The sequence below is a fragment of the Pleurodeles waltl genome, chromosome 12 (genome assembly GCF_031143425.1).
Source record: "Pleurodeles waltl isolate 20211129_DDA chromosome 12, aPleWal1.hap1.20221129, whole genome shotgun sequence".
Lineage (NCBI taxonomy): Eukaryota > Metazoa > Chordata > Amphibia > Caudata > Salamandridae > Pleurodeles > Pleurodeles waltl.
Window position 1 is genome coordinate 224,188,397 of NC_090451.1, and position 18,657 is coordinate 224,207,053.

The window sequence follows — 18,657 nt, forward strand, 5'->3', positions numbered from 1 at the left end:
TTGTTTTTTTTTCTTTTGTCTTTGACGATGTGTATCTTTCTCTCCTTGTTGCTGCTCTTTTTTCCAAGTTTCTCTGCCCACGGTATGTTTTTCTATCTGTTTTTTGCTTTATCCGCTTCATCCATCGTTTATTGCATTGCTTCCTACTTCCTTCTCTCTCGTCGTTCCTTCCCATCGCCCCTTTCTCCCCCCACAGCGTCCTCCACGCTCCTCTTTTCTGCCGCCCCCTTTCTCCATATTTGGATAAATACAGGTTTGTATAAAACCTCAAGTTTCATTACCGGGCCTCTCTCTATTTAGAGCTGTACAGTTGCCGGTATCGTTCGAGAAGAAATAAAGTGTTTGCCCGCTGCGTCCACCCCCATCCCTTGCAAAGTCAGAACCCTCTGTCGCAGCTGGGGCAGAAATACTCCCAAAAAGAGCGCCAGAAGTATCTACGTTTCTAGAATCCTTCGCGCTGTTGTAAACTCGTGTTAAGTCGTTGGTAAATGTCCCTGAGACATGTGACGATCCTCGCTTGTGCATGGAGCAATAATACCTTTTAGTGTCTGCAGTATGGTATTTCATTTGTCGCAAGAACTGACGCGAAACTGACAGCAGTTGCTTTCATGTCTAGTTAAGAGCGCCGCCCAGCCTCTAAGCACTGTGGCGTTTTAGGGTTCCAACAAGCCTTCCCAAGTTTTCTTTGGTAGATGTAAAATTAGAGCCCTGTGCATGCATAAGAAAAATGTTTTGACTCCGCGGTTTCTGTGTACGTCAGGAGCGAGCGTGATCCGCCTTGGCCTGTCTTCTCTCCATCTTGTTGGATCCGGGATCTGGTTTACAAACTGGGAAATGGCAGACGGACTCTTGCTGCACAGTATGCGATGGTTATGCGAGAGGCCCATGTTGGCACGGCAGTACCCCCAGGCAGCACGTCCCCAGCCTTCCTAGCGTTCACAGCCGGACCAGCCTGATAGGCCTTTTGGGTAAATTAGCACTGGTCCATGGGAAGTCATTCCGAATAGTTTAAATAACCGGGTGTTGTAGCCAGTCTGACAGACCGCCATTTGATCTGCAGGGTTAGCCTTTTTATTCAAACCAGTTGATTGGCAGTGCTTGGAGTGAGGCACTCCAGACCTCTCGGAGCTGTCTTTGCAGTCCAGGAAGATTCAGCATGCCAGTGGGTGACTGATGCAGTCGGGAATGCTCAGATTCCGGTGGTACAGAATCACACTGTGCAAATACTTGGGCTACTCTCTGCCAGCAAGCTAGTGAAACTTAAGGTTTCTGCTCATTTCACATTTCTCCTGAATTTCTCAACCATGCGTAATCATAAATCAGGGACACACACTGTAATGAAACCTCACAATTCTAAGATGAAAATGTATATTTTTTGGCTACTGCTCTTCAAAATCCTTTATCATTTTTTATTATTAATGTGGTTTCCTGCATGTGAAGTCTGCATGTCCCGATTGGCAGCAATTCATGTGGAAAGATGGACTTCCTCATTTTTAGATGACTGGTGCAGGTGGTGGAAACGCAACATGCACATTAGATGATTGGTGTAGGTGGCTGCATGGGTGGTGTTTGATGGTTGGTGACAGTGTGAGATGTGGCAGGTGGTGGAACTTTGCCACGGGTGGTAGATTGTGGGTGCAGTCAGTGTAAGATACTTGATGCACGTTGTATCTGCCACCAGAAGAGGGAAGTTTACGTTATTCCGAGATAGACTTAAAGGAAAGACAGTGCACCCAGTGAACTTTACTTTTCAGGGCTTTGCACGAAGCCCAGTGGCAAGAGATGGTTAAGGATGTGCACTTCACAGAAGGATCTTATTCATCATTGTACTAGTGTCGCAGTGTATCAATGGAGAAAGGTGCACAATACCTTCACTGCCGCGTCTGAACCGTGGACCTTCACGTGATGGGACTCATAAAGAATCCATGCACTCTAGTGCCTCGTATACGATATAATATTGGGTCTCCCAAAGAGATTGTCACTAGTGCTGTGTTGATGTAGTCGTGCATCTGTGTGTTGTGTTGTGAATCCTGGAACATCTCCCTTGCAGCAGATTTAGGACTATGTCACAGCGATCACTTAACCCACAAGGCTGGGACCAGGATAACTAAAGGCTCGTAGTGTATGACGCATGCAAGCACATCTGTATCCAGCAATGTCCTAACTCAGGAACGAGGCGCTACGTAGGTGGGCTTGAACACATAATGCCAGCAGGTAGAGTCCTTTCTTCACACTCTTCCGAACAGGACATTTCACAGGTCACACTCTACAGCGTCAGCTATTGCATTTTTTACTCTTCAAGTGATTGCTATTGTCTTAGTTGTACTGTAAGAGGATCACATACAGCATTTGCTGTTTGAAGGATAGATTGTATACTGTAACTCAGACACAACGTTCTGGGACTCTAAGACGGTCAACAGTTTCATCATGTCTTTCTGCTTCTCAGAGATAATGGTACAGTGAGGACAGCTTAGGTACATTGGAAGCATGTGAGACATGTTTTAAATGTTAAACCCATATAGATGATCATAAGAGAAACAGGAGCTAATCCCTCCAAAGCCAGTAACCCAACTGGCTGACAATTAAGTTTGTACCACTGGGGGAGTTTATTTTGCTAAATTATGTCAACATAACTTTATTTTCATACAAATTCTTTTATTTCTCAATATTCCGTACAAAAACTAGTGAAAACATCTCATTAAAATAATTTATTTCCAAAATGCACCAGAAACACCTACAATACTTAATACATAATCATTGGCACCACAGTATTGTACCGTTTTTATAATCCATTTTTTCCTATTACTCTGTCTAGACCAATCACAATCCGAGTTGTTTAGCAGTACTAGAGTGAGATTGTAAACAGAGCCTTTTAGATGAATTCCGGCCTCTCTGACTTGCTTTTATCTGCTACTGCTAACCTATACAGAGCATACCTCATCTTTAGCCGGTGTGTAGATGCTCTGCGAGCGCCTGATGCGGGAGGCTGAGCTCTCATGTTCATCTGTTTTGTGTCTCCAGAGCACACCCTGATGCCCATGAGAATGGAGAAGAGAGTGCCGAGCAAGATCCAAGCCCCAGCAGCCAGGACCGGCATCAAGTCAAGAGTCTGAAGCGTCATGAACCCGCAGCCACCACTGGTAAATACAGGAGGAAGAACTACTCCCACCTTCGCTTCGCGTGCTCTGCTTTTCTTGATGATGTAACGCTTTACTTACAATGTCGGGAAATACTTCAGCTGCATGCTTCCATTTCAGAGACTGTGACAACAAATGTGCCGGCCATCATGTTCACAGCTCTCACCCCCACTGCACCTATGACATTGGTGCTCTGTGCGGAGGGGCTGTCATGGTACACCATGTAACGTCTGAGGCCCCCATCTTAGATCTAGGTACATTTTTTATTTCTGATTACTTCATCTGAGACTTGGGAGACTGTTGAGGGTCCAACTTCTCTATGCTCTTTTTCCATTGGTTGAGTTCCTGTGCTCACCTCTCCATTGCTGTTCGGCACACAGTCCGTGATGGGAGACTTAGGACACGAGTCAATGTTGTTTTTCTGACCTACTCTGTGTATCCTTACTTATAAGTACAGGAAGTGTCTTATGACAGACTCCGCTCTTTCTTCACTACCAATCCTGGGAATACCCCTCAATGCCTACAACACTGTTTAGTCCAAAGAGACCATCCATGTGATCTGCTCTACTGCCATATTTCATAATGCTGTCCCTTGGTAAAGAATTTTGCAGACCAGTTTGTGTAGTGTGTGATGGAGGTATTCTAGCTGCATGCTTGATTTTTGTCACTTCTTGCTTTGTACAATAGGCCTTACCACTCCATTGCTGCTCCTATCGTTTCAGACACTCTGATTTGTAAACTCTTCCAAATGACCACTTTATTTGTATGAGTGCCACTCCGCCTCAGCCACTCCTTTTTAGGTCGAGCGCGCAAGCACCCTGGCCTGTTGTAATCTATCTGTGGGCTTCTAACCACCCCCACTGCACGTCCATCACTATCACTCCATGGGCTTGCCTTTCAAAATCCTTTATCATCATTGGTAAATGCTTTACTTTTGTCCCTCTTTCGCAGTTTTGTTACCGCCTTGGCCATCGGCCCTGGTACATGGAAGATTGCATGTTTGCTGATATGTTTGACTGCGAGCGAACGTATTTTTCCTTTTGTGTCTCTTTTGCACCCATGCTCATGGTGGCCGTGGCGCTTTGACTCGGCTTGTTTAGCAACTGTTTTACTTTTCATTTTCAATTTATATGGCAATAAAAGTCGAGTTAGGAATTTACAACACTAATAGCTCTAACTCGAGCAAACGCGAGCCCCATAGCATTTCAAATGGTTGGTTTAGGGGTAGGGACATTCTCCAGACACTCTACGTCACTTTGATGTAATTTAGTAACCTATGTGCAAGATGGCCGCCCTAACAATAAATAACATGCCTTCTTATTTACAGTAAGCAGACTCCCTGGCCCTCCTGTTGACAGCCAAGAAGCAACTTCCATGACCAGTGGCCCGTCACCGCCCACGGCACCTAAAGCAAGCACGGGCACCGATGCCTCGCCTGCACCCAGTGCCCCCGCCACGAGGGCAGATGCAGGCTCCGTGCCCACTGCCCAGCCCCATCCCACGGAGACACACGCCTTGGGTGCCCTTCCTCCTGGGTAAGTGGTTAAGAATAGCCCTGGCTACCTCTCCAGGCTGACAGAAAACTAAGGTCCATTCAGCAGCGCGGGAACAAGGTGCGTATTTATCCTGAAGTGCCCAGTCCACTGGGGAGCGGGACGCCTGCCATCAGGAACGAGTCGGGGGGGCTGCGGGAGGGAGGAGGGGAGCATGCGAGGCTCAGGTGGGGAGAGTGATGGGCAGCCGGAGCTCGGTGTAAGGGAGCTTTCTGTACACACAGGTTACCAGGAATTTTTATAGTCTGGACGTGATGAATGCCTCATTATCCGGCGCGTTTAAAGAAACAAGGGCGTTTTGAATGCTAACTTTCTCCCGAAACAGAGGTAGCTTTTAGTTTTGCAAGAAACTCTGGCTTTTGAAGGTTCTGAAAAACATAATTTTGAAATGTGCTTATCCAGCTGTTTATTAAAGAGCAGAAGCGTATCGTGTCTGTCCCTTTACCTTTAGTTTCTCACTCCTTGCTTGAATTGTTTTTAAACTGCTTGAGGGCAGGTTTGCTTGTGAAAAAAATAAACTCCAGCTTTTTTTGTTGTGCTTCTGTTTTAAAAAGTAGCCTAATTTCACATAATTTCCAGGTATCCAACTTAACTGTACATGAAAATACAGTGTTTTAACCATGCCGAGAAGTACGAAACTGCAACTGCACGCCAGCAATGTCGACTTGTAACCGTGTCAGGAGGGCTACAACCATAGCCATATTATTTTTTGTCTAAAACTATGACCACGTCAGGTGGTGTGCACAGAACTTTAACCAAGCCACAATATCTGGAATTATGACCATGTCAGGAGAACTAGAACTGCAACCCTGTCAGGAGTGTAAATCATAACAATGCCTGAAGGCCTAGCACTGTAACCACACTAGGAGATGCCTAAACCCAGGACAACGTAAGACAGTCTAACATCACAGCCACATCAGGAGATGTCTAAACCTAGGACAACGTAAGACAGTCTGCATAGGATTGTAGCCACTCCAGAAAATGTTATCATAACTATTTAAGGTCTAGCATCACGACCACGTCAGGAGATGTCTAAACCCAGGACATTGTAAGAGAGTCTGCATAGGATCGTAGCCACTCCAGAAAATGTTGTCATAACTATTTAAGGTCTAGCATCACAGCCACATCAGGAGATGTCTAAACCCAGGACATTGTAAGAGAGTCTGCATAGGATCGTAGCCACTCCAGAAAATGTTGTCATAACTATTTAAGGTCTAGCATCACAGCCACATCAGGAGATGTTGACTTGTGCCTATGTCAGGCAGACTAAATTCAAGGTGAAGTCAAGAAATGTAAATACATGTCTTTATTAAAGATGTTAGAATTGGAACCACAATCACCGCGTCAGAACATAAAAGCGCCAGGAGATGTTACATCATATCAGTGTCGAGGACTAAAATCAAAACACGTAAGGAGGTCTTATACTGTAACCACGCTGAAAGGTATAGAATCATATTCACTTAAAGAGGCATAGAACTACAGCCACGTCTAAAAATAGATTCATAACCATATTCAGATGCCTAAACTATACCCATGTTAGGAATTGTATAATCATAAACATGTAAAGAGGTTAAAAGCTATAATTCTGATAAGGAGTGTTAACATTTTCCATGTTAGAAATTCTAAAATCAGGACTGTGTCAGGCGATGTTAAATTCTGAGTGCTTCAGGTGGACTAAACCTATATCCATTTATGGAGAGGTTATAGCATAACACTGTAAGGAGATCTGAAACTATAAACATGTCTGAAGTTTTATAGTTATTACCAATTATTACTGCTGCTCTTGTAGTCTTTTTGCTAGTTGTTTATTTCAGATAGGATGTGCTTAAAGCCTAGCTGCTGGTTCCTCGACCCCGTGAAGACCATCTGGAACCTCACAAAGGGTTGTTCTCCTCAGCTGGGTCTTGGCCACAGTACTCTGGTTCATATGTGTATGGCCATGTCTTAGGACACTGGGTTACTTCAAGTACGCTTATGCGTCAGAGAAGCAAGTAAAGAACACTGCGATCTTTGCTGTTATCGACAGATCCCTAGGTAATGAAAGTTTTGAAGGATTACTTAATTCAGCTTGCACCTATAGAGTACAGTTCTGCGATTTGTTGACGGGAAAGGAAGGATGACATTACAGTGATAAACATTGTCTTTGTTTTTCATTCTCACTTGTAGCCATTATGATGGTAGCCAGACGCTGACTCATTTAATGGAGAAGTGTGGCTCAATGGTTAGAGTGGCAGACCCTGATGCAGAAATCTGGCCCGGGACCAGGGTTCAATTCCCGCCTCGGCGGGTCTTGGGCTCAATTTCCTCGGACCTGATAATTCTCGCATCGGTGCCTAATCTAATTCATGGGCCCCACTCTGTAACTCTGGGCAATAGCTTGCTTAATCTCCACAACGGCCCCAACAGCGCTTGGATGCCTGGCTTCACCTTGGAGGTTGCCCAGGAGTGGGCACCTCACAGGGAAAAGCCAGGAGGGGTTCCACAGCGGTATGCGTACAGCGCCTTGAGACCCTAACGGGTGAGTAGTGCGCTATACAAGTACGAAGTTTATTTAAGGATTCATGAGTGGCATGGGTCACAGTCCAAGACTGCATGTATGTCTTGCACTAAGGCTTTACCTTAGTGCTTCCAAAACTAAGATGATAAAACTAGGATAGGCATTTCCGCAGAATGCCGTCCACGCTCTTGTACCAGTTACAATGAAGTCACAAAACCTTGGAAGCAGGGGAATCTACCTTATTCTGTGCTCACCTTTCCACCTAAAATCAGCTTTGACACTAAAAGCCTGCCTCATCATCTAAGACTTCTCTGAAAGTTCCTCCACCAGCTGACCACTCCCACTGCTGTGTTCCTGTCCTGCTACTAGTAATGTCCCACCTTGACTAGTACAATGCTACCTAGACTCATCACTCATTCAGAACCCTCCAGCTCTTACAGTTTTCAAGCTCACGTGGACCGATTGCAGCGCCTCTACTTTGATGTCTGTAAATTTTTTCCAGTACGTGAGCCAAGGTTGTTCAAATCTTTTAATTGCACACAAAGCTCTACATCACCATAGTCCTCGCTACCTTGGGAAAAGATTTCTTGCTTACCATACATCTCCGATAATCTTCGTACTGTTTGAGTGGCCACATAGAACGGGTATGGTGGGTAATGGTTCCATTTACACAGATTGGCTCCCTAAAATCGCATACGTCTTCATTTGAGGCTTAAATGTTACTTTCTGTGGGAGATATGTGGACAGAAAACATGCTGCCCTTCAGCAGCCTAGAGACAGCCACTAACCATGGACAAAAATTAGCAAGTATTCCACCTAATCCATTATTTTTATCCATTTGCAGAGGTGTTATGAAGCGGCTGCTGAGCACTGAAAGACTAAAAATGCATCAATTTTTTTTTTATTGTTCTTTATTAAGATTTTAGCAGATAAAGGAAGACATGGGTTCAGTTCATACTCTTGTCTGATGCAACAGATTTACATTCTGACATTGATACACTGGCGGTGCAATGAGCAAAGTGATCCAAAGCCGCAAATTGCTTAGTTTCCTGTGATGTATGGTATGGACAGGCCATAGCCCTTTCTCTGGTTGTGCCTTGGCAAACAGGAAAAGGGAGATGGGGGCTGGGGGGAGGGTTTAGGGGGTCAGAGAAGCCACTTGCACCTTTTCTGGTGTTGCAAGAAGGGGTTGTGTGGTGAAGAAAGAAAAAGGGCCCATTCCTAATGTGCAACTGCGGCTGCCTGCGTGGTGGCTATGTGTCCTCTGTGTATACCTCCCTGAGTAAATCCCAGTGATATTCCACGTGGTCGACATCTCGGGGGCGATCACCAGTCTGGGTCAGGCTCGAGCCCCAGCAGTAGTACATCACACCATGATCTGGGTGCCCAACCCGCTTGCTGGCAGAGCTGCTGAATCGTGTATTCTCGGTTTTAGCCCAGTGGAGAATATTCGTTCACCAAACCGCCACCCATGGCACCGAAGGCTCCTTCCAGGGACTCGCTATTGCCTGCCATGCCAGTGCCAAATCTATGAGGCAGCTGCCCACTCTGTCCGCTTTAGGACATGGCATCAACACTAGTAGACATGTATTGGGCGAATTTATGTGGTGTCTGCTTGTCCCCTGTGTGATGTAAGCACAGACTTCGGTCGCCGTTCCACATCATGGGATAAACGTTGGCAATCAAAGCTGTGCCAATTATGTTGTGTAGGCACACAGGGGTGAGATATATCTGGTGTACATAATTAAATTGTAAGAGATTTAACCAAGAGTTTTGAGAGGCCCATGGAATATGATTCAGGATTGTTCCAGGCACCATCACTGAAGTTGATCTGCATGTCCTGGCTTCAGGTGTCCTTCAGGTTGGTGAGCAAGGGTCCTACCGCCTGACCCAATGCTGTGTAAATAATAGTGATCTTATTTTGTGTCAGGCTTTAGGTTAGCAATACGTGTGGTATAGGGTCTGTGTCTGGTTCTTTACTGGGGTATCTCCATGTCTCCTCTAAGGGTCCCCTGAGCTGACCTCCTGTTCACTGCACAGGGCCTCAACAGCTGAGAAGCCTACTGGGGCAAATTGCTAGCCCAGAAACGTCAGACCTCTGCCACCATGCAGCACCAGAGACCAGAATCTGACACTCAAAGTTGCATCCGAGTTAGCTGAGCCTAGGAGCATCGTCGGAGTGCAGCTTAGCTGCCCTGAAGCAGAGTTATCTCCCAGTGAAGGATTTGGCTGTGACCAGGATACTGGGCAGCTAGTAGTCCAATGGTGACTGGTCTTCTACCAGCACAGAGAGGACTGCAAGGGACAGCGACCCCGTGACCAGGATATCCTCACTCCCTTCGTGGAGTGAGGAATAACCGTAGGAAGACCTCCATCGACCGCATCAAATCCATAGTATCGTTGAGCATCTTCAACATCCTTCATCTCTTGCATCAGGACTACTTCCATAGAAATCCATTGGAAAGGGGATAAATTGCCTGGAACTGTCCAGAGACTGGTTCACATGTGGAGGTAATGGATTCTGAGGAACTTGCGTGTTCCCCTGACTAGCTCCCTACTGGAGTTTGTTACCTATAGTGACTCTAACTGACCGCAATACAACTAGTCCAACTTTTTGGTGAAAAATCTTTTTAAGTGTTAATTTATTGAATCTGCGAGTGCTTGTTATCAGTTAGGTGAAATGCTTTGATTTACTATACCTTGTAAATTCGATTTTCCCAGAACCCTCTTGTGGATCTTTTTCATTGTGGTGTCTAAAAATGCATGAAAATACAGTCTGTTTTTATAGATTGATGTCGGATTTCTTGAGTGTCTTGTTGATTTCTTCAATTGTTTCAGTATTGTTTAAATGTTTTACACTTGTTCTTTTGTGCACGCCTTGCTGGTCAGACACAGGATCCAGGGTTGAGCTGAAGTTTTGACAAACCAAACCTATTTGCCTAAAGGGATTGATAAATACATTACATGGTAAGGTCGCTCAACCACACCATATAATACATTCCATTTCCTCACAAGAGGGTTGTCTGCAACCCCAGAGTGGGGCCTAATCCGTTGGTGATATCATGCAGGTATATCAGGATGTCACCTGCAAAGAGTGAAATGATGTACGACATGCAACCCTCTTGTAGTCTGTGCTCCCTAGCCGTAATACGGAGTTGACAAGCCAGTGGTTCTATGGAGAGTCCGAAACGTAGCAGTGACGGCGGGCAGCCCTGACGGGTGCCTCTTACACCTGCCATAAATCCAAGTACTTGCATCCTAGCCACACTTTCACTCTGGGCTCTGTGTATAACACTTCTACCCAGGCCAGTATCCCATCCTTGAATCCCATGTGGTAAAGACCTGCAGCAGTAGGGCCATGAGATGCTGTTGAAGGCCTTTTTCATATCTAACGAGACCACCACTCCATGATCTAACTCCTCCGACGTGCCGTTCATGATATGGAAAAGTCACATCATGTTCGGGAACAAAACCACTGTGGTCCAGGTGGCCCAGATACAAAGAGCAGGGTTGCACAGTGTTCATAGTAATCTTCCAGAGGATCTTGTGGTCGAGATTAAGGAGTGATAAAGGCTAGTATGCACTTCTGTCTAGCTTGTCCCATCCCCCTGCTTTGGAAGCATTACTGGGTCTTATGTGATGACTATGGCAGCTGACCCACTGCATGTGCTGCCTCAAACATCTTGGCCAGATGAGGAAGAAGTTCATCTGGCAGTATGTGTAAAATTCCAAAGGGAGGCCATTACCACCAGGTTTCTTGCCCGTTGCTGTATTTTGTCCTTCGTAATGAGGGCCCTCCATTTTCTGTCTCCCTTCTGGGGTTAGTATGGCCATGGGTGTGGTGGGCAAGAAGAACGTCAGCTGTTCAAATTTTGCTTTTGGAGTAAGTCCATATAGAGATTTATAGTAGTCAGAAAATACCTCTACTTTTTCTGCCTCTCTATGTATGTGGTGTCACTTTGGGTGTTGTATAGTGGTTGTGGTGTGTCAACTTTCTGCAAGCAGAAGACCTGCGAGCAAGCACCCCGCATGGTCTCTGTCTGCATGCATTTGCACCAGGTACTCCCTGTAATTGTGCAGGGCTAGTCAGGTCTCTGGCTTGGTCTGCTCCCTCCCCTTGGCTTCATAACTTCACAGCAAGCCTCAGCCTCTGTGATAGTCTGGAGCTCCAGTGTCTGGATGTCGCTCTCCATGCGGCTCAGTTGGGAGCTTAGGGACGATCAAACCTTGCTAGAGGTCTTAATTCAAATCCCCTGGATATACGCCTTATAGTTATCCCACTTGACCAGTGGTGAGGTTGCAGAGCCTGCATTAAGTTTGAAGTGGCGCACTGTCTCATCCTTCAAAGTGCCTTGATATGCAGTGTCCACCAGGGCAGAGCATTGTAGTCTCCAGGAGGGTACCTGGGTATGCGCTGCGCCTCAGCGTAATGTCAGTTGAAATGGGTTGTGGTCACGGCGGGTTTTGGCAAGGTACTTTACATTATGTGGTGCCCTACAAACTGTCTGGATGTGGGCAGAAGGTCTATTAAGAATTGCATGTACATGTGGAAGTATTTCCTGACAAATGGGTGAGGGTCTTCGCACTTCTAGTAAGTGCCAATTAGATATTCAGTCACATAGTTGCTCTGCCATCTTTGCCCAGCTACCTCCCTCAGCAGCGAGTGTCAGTGATCCATACCCATGTCTGCTACTCTGTTGAAATAAACTCCACCACAAGAAGCCTGGTCATTGACCTCTCGAGTGTTCCTGTTAAGGAATGCAGTTATGCCGCCTGGCCCATATTCGCAGAGTATAGGCCCAGGATGTGTATCAGGATCCTTCTAGTCTTCCACTCACAAACATGTACGTGCCCTCTTGGTCAACCCCTCTGCCACTCCACCTGGTCCAGCACTCCAGATGGCATCCATATCTGAACTTTCCTAGTATATGTGGAATAAGTATGGTGTAAAAGTTCTGACCCTTCCACTGGGCACGCAGCCATCTCCCCTCCTGCTCGGTCAGATGGGCCTCGTGCAGTATGGCGATGTGTGTTGTGCGCCACATCAGAAAAGAACTAACCCTATGGTGCTTGGCTTGTAACCCAGTTTCCTGTATGTTCCACATGATGGAGTAAGTGGATTGTTGTGCTGTGCTACCCACCATTCTGCCTTGTATGTGTGAAGAGTGCAATGCTGCCGCTTCCCAGTCACCCCTTCGAGCCTCCCTGGATCTGGGTCTACAGCCAGCTAAGCTGCCTCAAGTGTTCCACAGACTTTTCCGAAATTGCCAAAGTGTGAGTCGACCTGTTGTCTTCAATGAACAGTACAAAACCAGTGAGCAGAAAACCCCCCCACTTTAACTTTCTTTTCCAGGCCAAGCTAGAAGCCATACCGCCTATGCATATGCAAAGGAAAAACAAGCCCCTTCATGAGTAGCAGACGTGGATAAAGAGAAAGAACAGGGCGAGCCATCTACGCATTCTCTTTTGGCTCAGTGTTTCTGACATTGAGGGAACATGCATTCCACACTACCCTCAGATACCACTTGCACAATGGAGTAGGCATTGGAGGTATGGCCATCGCATGGTATTTCTACCTCCCCCGAAACCGCACACAACAAGCAAAACTAGGCCCATTGCTATCCTACATAGCCGATATCTGCTGCTGTGTTCCCCAAGGGTCAGCTTCCATTCAATTCCACATTTACATAGCCCCCTTGGCCGACATCGTGGATTCCCTCAACACTGGCTACCGTATGTATGTACTTGGCACCCAGATCTTGAAGCTACAAGACAATCCTAGCTATTCACTCGTCTATCCAAAGGCCTCGCGCCTTCATTGGTCAATGCATAGCAGTTGTCTATGCCGCAACAGGAACAAATCTAAAATTATGCTTTTTGGTCTGGTTATTGCTGCACTCCCTTTTGACTGGTTTGCTGAAATGAGCTCCGCACACCACCCCTGTGAAACAAGCATGCAACCTGGGCGTTAACTTTGAGAGTGACCTCTCCTTTATCCCACCAATAAATGCGGTCTGCAGAAATACCTTTTTTCACCTCTGTCAACTGTAGGGGAGCTTACCTTTGCTACACGGCTCACAGAAAATTGTCTTAATTCTTCCAGGGGTTATGTCCTGATTGGACTACTGTAATGGTCTTTACACAGGCCTCCTTCCACCTCACTTAAACTCCAGTAAGTCCAAAGCTTTGTGGCCAACCGTTCTACAACCTCAAACAACACAAACATGTCACCCCCACCCTCAAATCTATATATGTGTTAGGGGTCACCATAAATGCAGTCATATGCCATCTGCAACCCCTACAGACTGCATTTATGGTAAACCCTAATTATATATATATATATATATATATATATATATATATATATATATATATATATATATATATATATATATATATATATATATATATTTGTAACCATGAATGCTGTCAAACCCCATCTGCACCCCTACAGATTCAACCATTTGGATGGGTAATATTGGACCTCACAACAGGCACAGCATATCCCAGCCCCCAGAGAGTGCCAGTGTTTCAGCAACTTCTATCTCTCTTAACCACAACCATATATTATACTACGGACAATAATGTGCCTTCTAGGCACGACAGAGCCATGTATTGAAATAGCGCCATAAGTCAGACTACATATGTGCACATAACAACAATGTCTGTCAACACAGTGGTCACTAATAGATGGTGAAATGGAGAATCTAATGTTGATAAAAGTCTGCACCCATCGATCTTTGCAATGGTGGAACAAAACAACTTGTTGAAGGGCACGCTTATTCTAGACCCTGTTCCCCAAGTTACCATAACCTTGGCCGAATCTCTAATCAGATGGAGGGGGAGCACATATAGAACAAAATGCAATGCAAGGGATATGAACTCCTCAACAGAGGGAACATCACATCAGTTCCCTGTAGCTTCTAGCCATTCAGTTGGCTCTAAAATACCTTCATTTCACGTATTCATTGCATAGTAGTCCTAATCAAAACAGACAATATGACAGCCATTATAACCTACAGAAGCAAGGGGGGCACACTCTTTAATCCTCTCACTGTTAGCCGAAACAGTCTAGTATTGAGCACTACTCCATCAAATGCACCTCATGGCGGAGTACCAGGAGTAGACAACCATCTGGCTGACCTACTCATCCGCACACATCAATAGGATCATAAATGGGAGATGAATCCACAAGTCCTGCACCACTGTTTTCAACGGTGGGGGACACTACAGATAGGACTATGAAAATGCAAAACGCTAAAGCTTTGCATCTAGGTACGCACACTCCCTGTCTATGGGCAATGCGCAATCGATGAACTGGCCAAAAATATTTGCTTACACTTTCTTACCTCTCCACTCCTTCTGTTACTCCTAAGGAAGATGAGGCAGAGTTCTCTAATTTTCATACTAGTAGCTCCCTCATGGGCGCAGCAACCATGATACTCAACACTACTAGAGAGGCCAATCAGTCCACATAAGAAACTCCCCAAAAGGCTGGACCTTCTCACAAAGGACCATGGAAAAATCGGGTACCAGATCCCAAAGAGTTCGATCTAGGGATCTGCACCTGAGGTCTTGAAGTTCAGTCACTTACATCAGCCACAATAAGGAATGGAAGTCCTAAAACAATCCCGTAAAACAACAACACATGCATGCTAGGCTGCTAAGTGGAAACAATTTCTGCCCTACTCTATCCCTAAAAATGGGGATCCACTCCAGCCAGCTTTGCAAGATATTATTTGCTGCATACTACACCTGCAACAAGCAGGTCTAGCTTACACTTTCATACATATACACCTAGTGGCAATTGCTGCATACATGTAAAACAGAGGGCATATTTCTCTTTTCTGTATACCAGGTGTAAATGCTTGCAAGGAAGGGCTCAGAACAATGATTCCATGTAAAGTGCCACCTACACCAGTTTAGAATTCAAACATAATTCTCACTAGATTATTGACACCCCTATTTAAACCTCTACATTCATGTCCACTTAAATATCTTTTGTGGAAAGTAGCTTTTCCAGTCACCTTTACATCAGTATGACTCCCTAGTGAGTTACAAGCCTTCCCCGTACAGGAAGTTCACAGGGATGAGATAGTACTTAGGTCTAACCCTAAATTCCTTGTGAAAGTGGTTTTCCCATTCTGTATGAATCAGGCTATAGAACTGCTAGTCTTCTTCCCTCAGCCAGATTCAGTGGCAGAAAGGACATTACATACATTAGACGTCAAGTAGGCCCTCATGCATTATATTTACAGAACCAAGCCTCTTAAGAACTGTTTGTAGCAAATGCAAAACCACACAAGGGTTAACCAATATCCAAAGCAGGAATTGCTAGATGGATACTTGAATGCATTCAAACTTGTTATCACAGGGCTAAGAGAGTACTCTGTAATACCTAGAGCTCTCCCTACACATAAAAAGACAGCAAGAGTGACATTCCTAGGAAATATCCCTCTTGTGATAATTTGTAAGACAGGCACTTGGTCAACCCTACACACCTTTACCAAACACTACTGTATGGATATACTTTCTAGACAACAAGCTAAAGTTGGCCAGTCTTAAAGACACACTTTTTCAGATATGTGCATCATTCACATGGTACAACCGCATATAATGATTTACTACTTTATAGTCTATGCAGATCAAGTGTATCTACAGCAACACATGCTACAAACTTACTGAGTTACTTACCACGTAAACATCAGATCATAGCGTGCAGTGCTGTAGAGTCACATGAGCCCATCTTCCTCCACAGAAGCGTGGTGTATGAATGCTGATCTCTTTTTTTATTATTTTGTTACTTACTTTCAATAACTTTACCACATGTGTACCAGATTACTGTTACACTGCACTCCATAATACATTCAGTCACCGAGCACAAAACAATCTAAGATGGAGTCAGTGCCAAAGCGCATTACTATCTAAGAGAGGAGTCCCATACAACCTTGTGACTTAAAAGACTTATTAAAAGAAAAACAACTTGAAATCGTCCAAGCCAAACACTAGAGGCCAGGGCTATGCAGAGCCTGTGATTCTACAGCACTACTTGCTAGGAACATATGTTTACAAGGTAGGTAACACAGCATATATTTAGGCAACAATAGCGCCTGTGTAATTACTGTTTCTATTGAAAAGACATGTTTAATTTTCACCATAACTTTGACACTGTTAAAAGAAATAAAAATAAAAAATTGATTTGGGTTTGGCAAGGCAAGTTTTTGTGTAGCTTTGTCAAGTGGGTGCCAGAAAAACAGATAGGTGTGCATGCATGTGTGTGTGTTGGGGGGGGGGGGGTGACTTCTCACATTTTAGCTCCCATAGGATTCTCTACTCTCTTTTACTGAAAAAAACACCTGAACAGAATTGACACCAGACGACTTGAAAGTAAAGCTTTACTGAAGGAATCGCCTTTGCTTTGTTTGGCTTAAATCTATTTAGTATTATAAAAGTGTCTCGGAAGGGCTTGAAATTACTATGAGCTGCCAAACAAGCTAGAAATATGTGGATTTTTACTCTATGGATCTTTGAACCCGTGTTTTAAAAGTACTCTAACCAGATTGGAGTAGGACATTTTTACCCTTATTTTCTATTTTGGGTTCCCAAACCCAATAAAATGTGACAGGCTGACTGCAACTTGGATAAAAGTGTTGGTTCTGCCATTGTATGATGCAGGGATTTGGTCTCTGTGTCCTTAAAACCTAAAATTAAGGTGCCAGAAAGTGGCAGGTGGAGCATCCCTTGGCCCTTTGGCCCTCGTTGGTCCGTGAACTGTATCAAGTGACCTTGGACTTGTGTTGGGCCTCCCATGGTGTTCACAGGCTTGGTTCCAGTTTTGCAAACCCCGCAGGAGGTCTAAGAATGTTACATAGATTAACAAGGCCATATTGAGCATTGGTTGGCTGCCCAGTGCAGGTTGGCCTGGCAGAGTGCCTTGCGGCAGGTTGGCAGCAGTTTGGGCATATGATTGGGCTGGCTAAAGGCAATGAGCAGTGGGATAGGGCCAGGGCCTGGCTGAGCTCACTATCCTAGTGAAATGCTTATGACAGCCCAATACTTATACTAATAAATACCAATGCCTAAAAGTAAAATGCAGTTAAGCAATAACACATTCTCAAAGCAATAAATAATGCTATATTCATTGTCATCTCTATTATGATGTTAAGGGTAATGCAATATTTGTGAGATTACTTAAGACATTTGTAATTACATCTGTCACTTCAAGGGTGTGCAACATATGGCAAATTGCAAAGTTTAATGATTCTTCAGGTTTCATTTATACCCATAATTGCACTTTAACTGTGTTTAAGGTGTATACGTGTGTGTGTAGATGTATGTGTGTGTGTGTGTGTGTGTGTATATATGTGTGTATATATATATATATATATATATATATATATATATATATATATATAACCTAGTGGTGGTCACAACTAGGTAGTTATAGTTAGGACCTAGTTTCTAAAGAAAAAGCGTTTTTTTGTTTTGTTAATATCTTTGGTGCTGTTTGATTAATTGTCCCACAATTTTCCAAAAAAACAACAGTGATCACTTCAGCTGCTGTCTGGAAAGTTTCAGGGTGATCTGTCAAGCGTGGGCCGAGTAAAAGGGGATCCCAAAAAGCATTCTCCCCATTATTTTTTCCATAGGGATTTTAAACAGTGATAGCGCTGAAACCACTGGATGGAATTACACTGGATGTGGTAGAAAGGTAGCTCTTAGTCCAGAAAAAGGCCTTTTTGTTATTTGGTTTGAATCCGTTCAGTAGTTTTAGAGAAATTGATGAAAATCCAAATTTGTATATGTAGGGCATGAAGGATTTGCGATCTCACGTAGAGATCTGATTGGCTGCCAGCACTTTAACAAGGGATTGTTGGCAGCCATGTTGTGACTCGGCTTCCGCCAAGTCCCAGAAAAAGGTGTCAAAAAAACAAAAGGGGCCAGGATAGAGTCACCCTGACCGCTTAGCTCTGGGGCTGGAGTCCCCGAGGGACACCCTCAAAGCAAAAAAACATTTTGTAAAAAGTTTGCCACGATTCACAACAGATCAATGGATCTGGTGACTTTTTTTTTTTTTTTAAACGAAGCACGGACTCCTGCGCTTCCTCATTCTCAAGCTTGAGTGGCCCACGTCACGGCGGCACTGTTAATTTTAATGCAGGGGCCCCACCCCTCCTGCAGCCGGGGGGGGGGGGCGCCCAGCCCCCGCAGCCCTGCCATCTCCCTAGGGCTATTATTAAATTGAAATGGAGGGGGTGCCAGGCCCCCCCTGCATCTCCGGGGTCCACCATCGCCCAAGGCAGTAGTTAAGTATATATGCGTGCAGGGAAGACAGATGAAAACATTGCTCCTGCACACAGGGCTGCTATTAAAAGCAGCTCCCTGCTTGGGGGAGCATTTCCGGCTCCCACACGACGTGGGGAGCGGCTAGGACCGCGGGGCCTTGAGGCTTCCCCCACATTCCTATCAC

At 44.9% G+C, this 18,657-nt stretch overlaps 1 protein-coding gene across 6 annotated transcripts in view; it reads left to right on the forward strand.

Annotated features, from left to right (window-relative positions):
* WWP2 (WW domain containing E3 ubiquitin protein ligase 2) overlaps positions 1 to 18,657 on the forward strand; it is a 461,427-nt gene that overhangs the window by 292,513 nt on the left and 150,257 nt on the right. For all 6 annotated transcript variants that reach the window (XM_069216846.1, XM_069216845.1, XM_069216843.1 and 3 more), the window contains 2 exons: positions 3,022 to 3,140; positions 4,465 to 4,672. In XM_069216846.1, the coding sequence (XP_069072947.1) occupies positions 3,022 to 3,140; positions 4,465 to 4,672 (327 nt within the window). The remainder of the gene's footprint in view (positions 1 to 3,021; positions 3,141 to 4,464; positions 4,673 to 18,657) is intronic.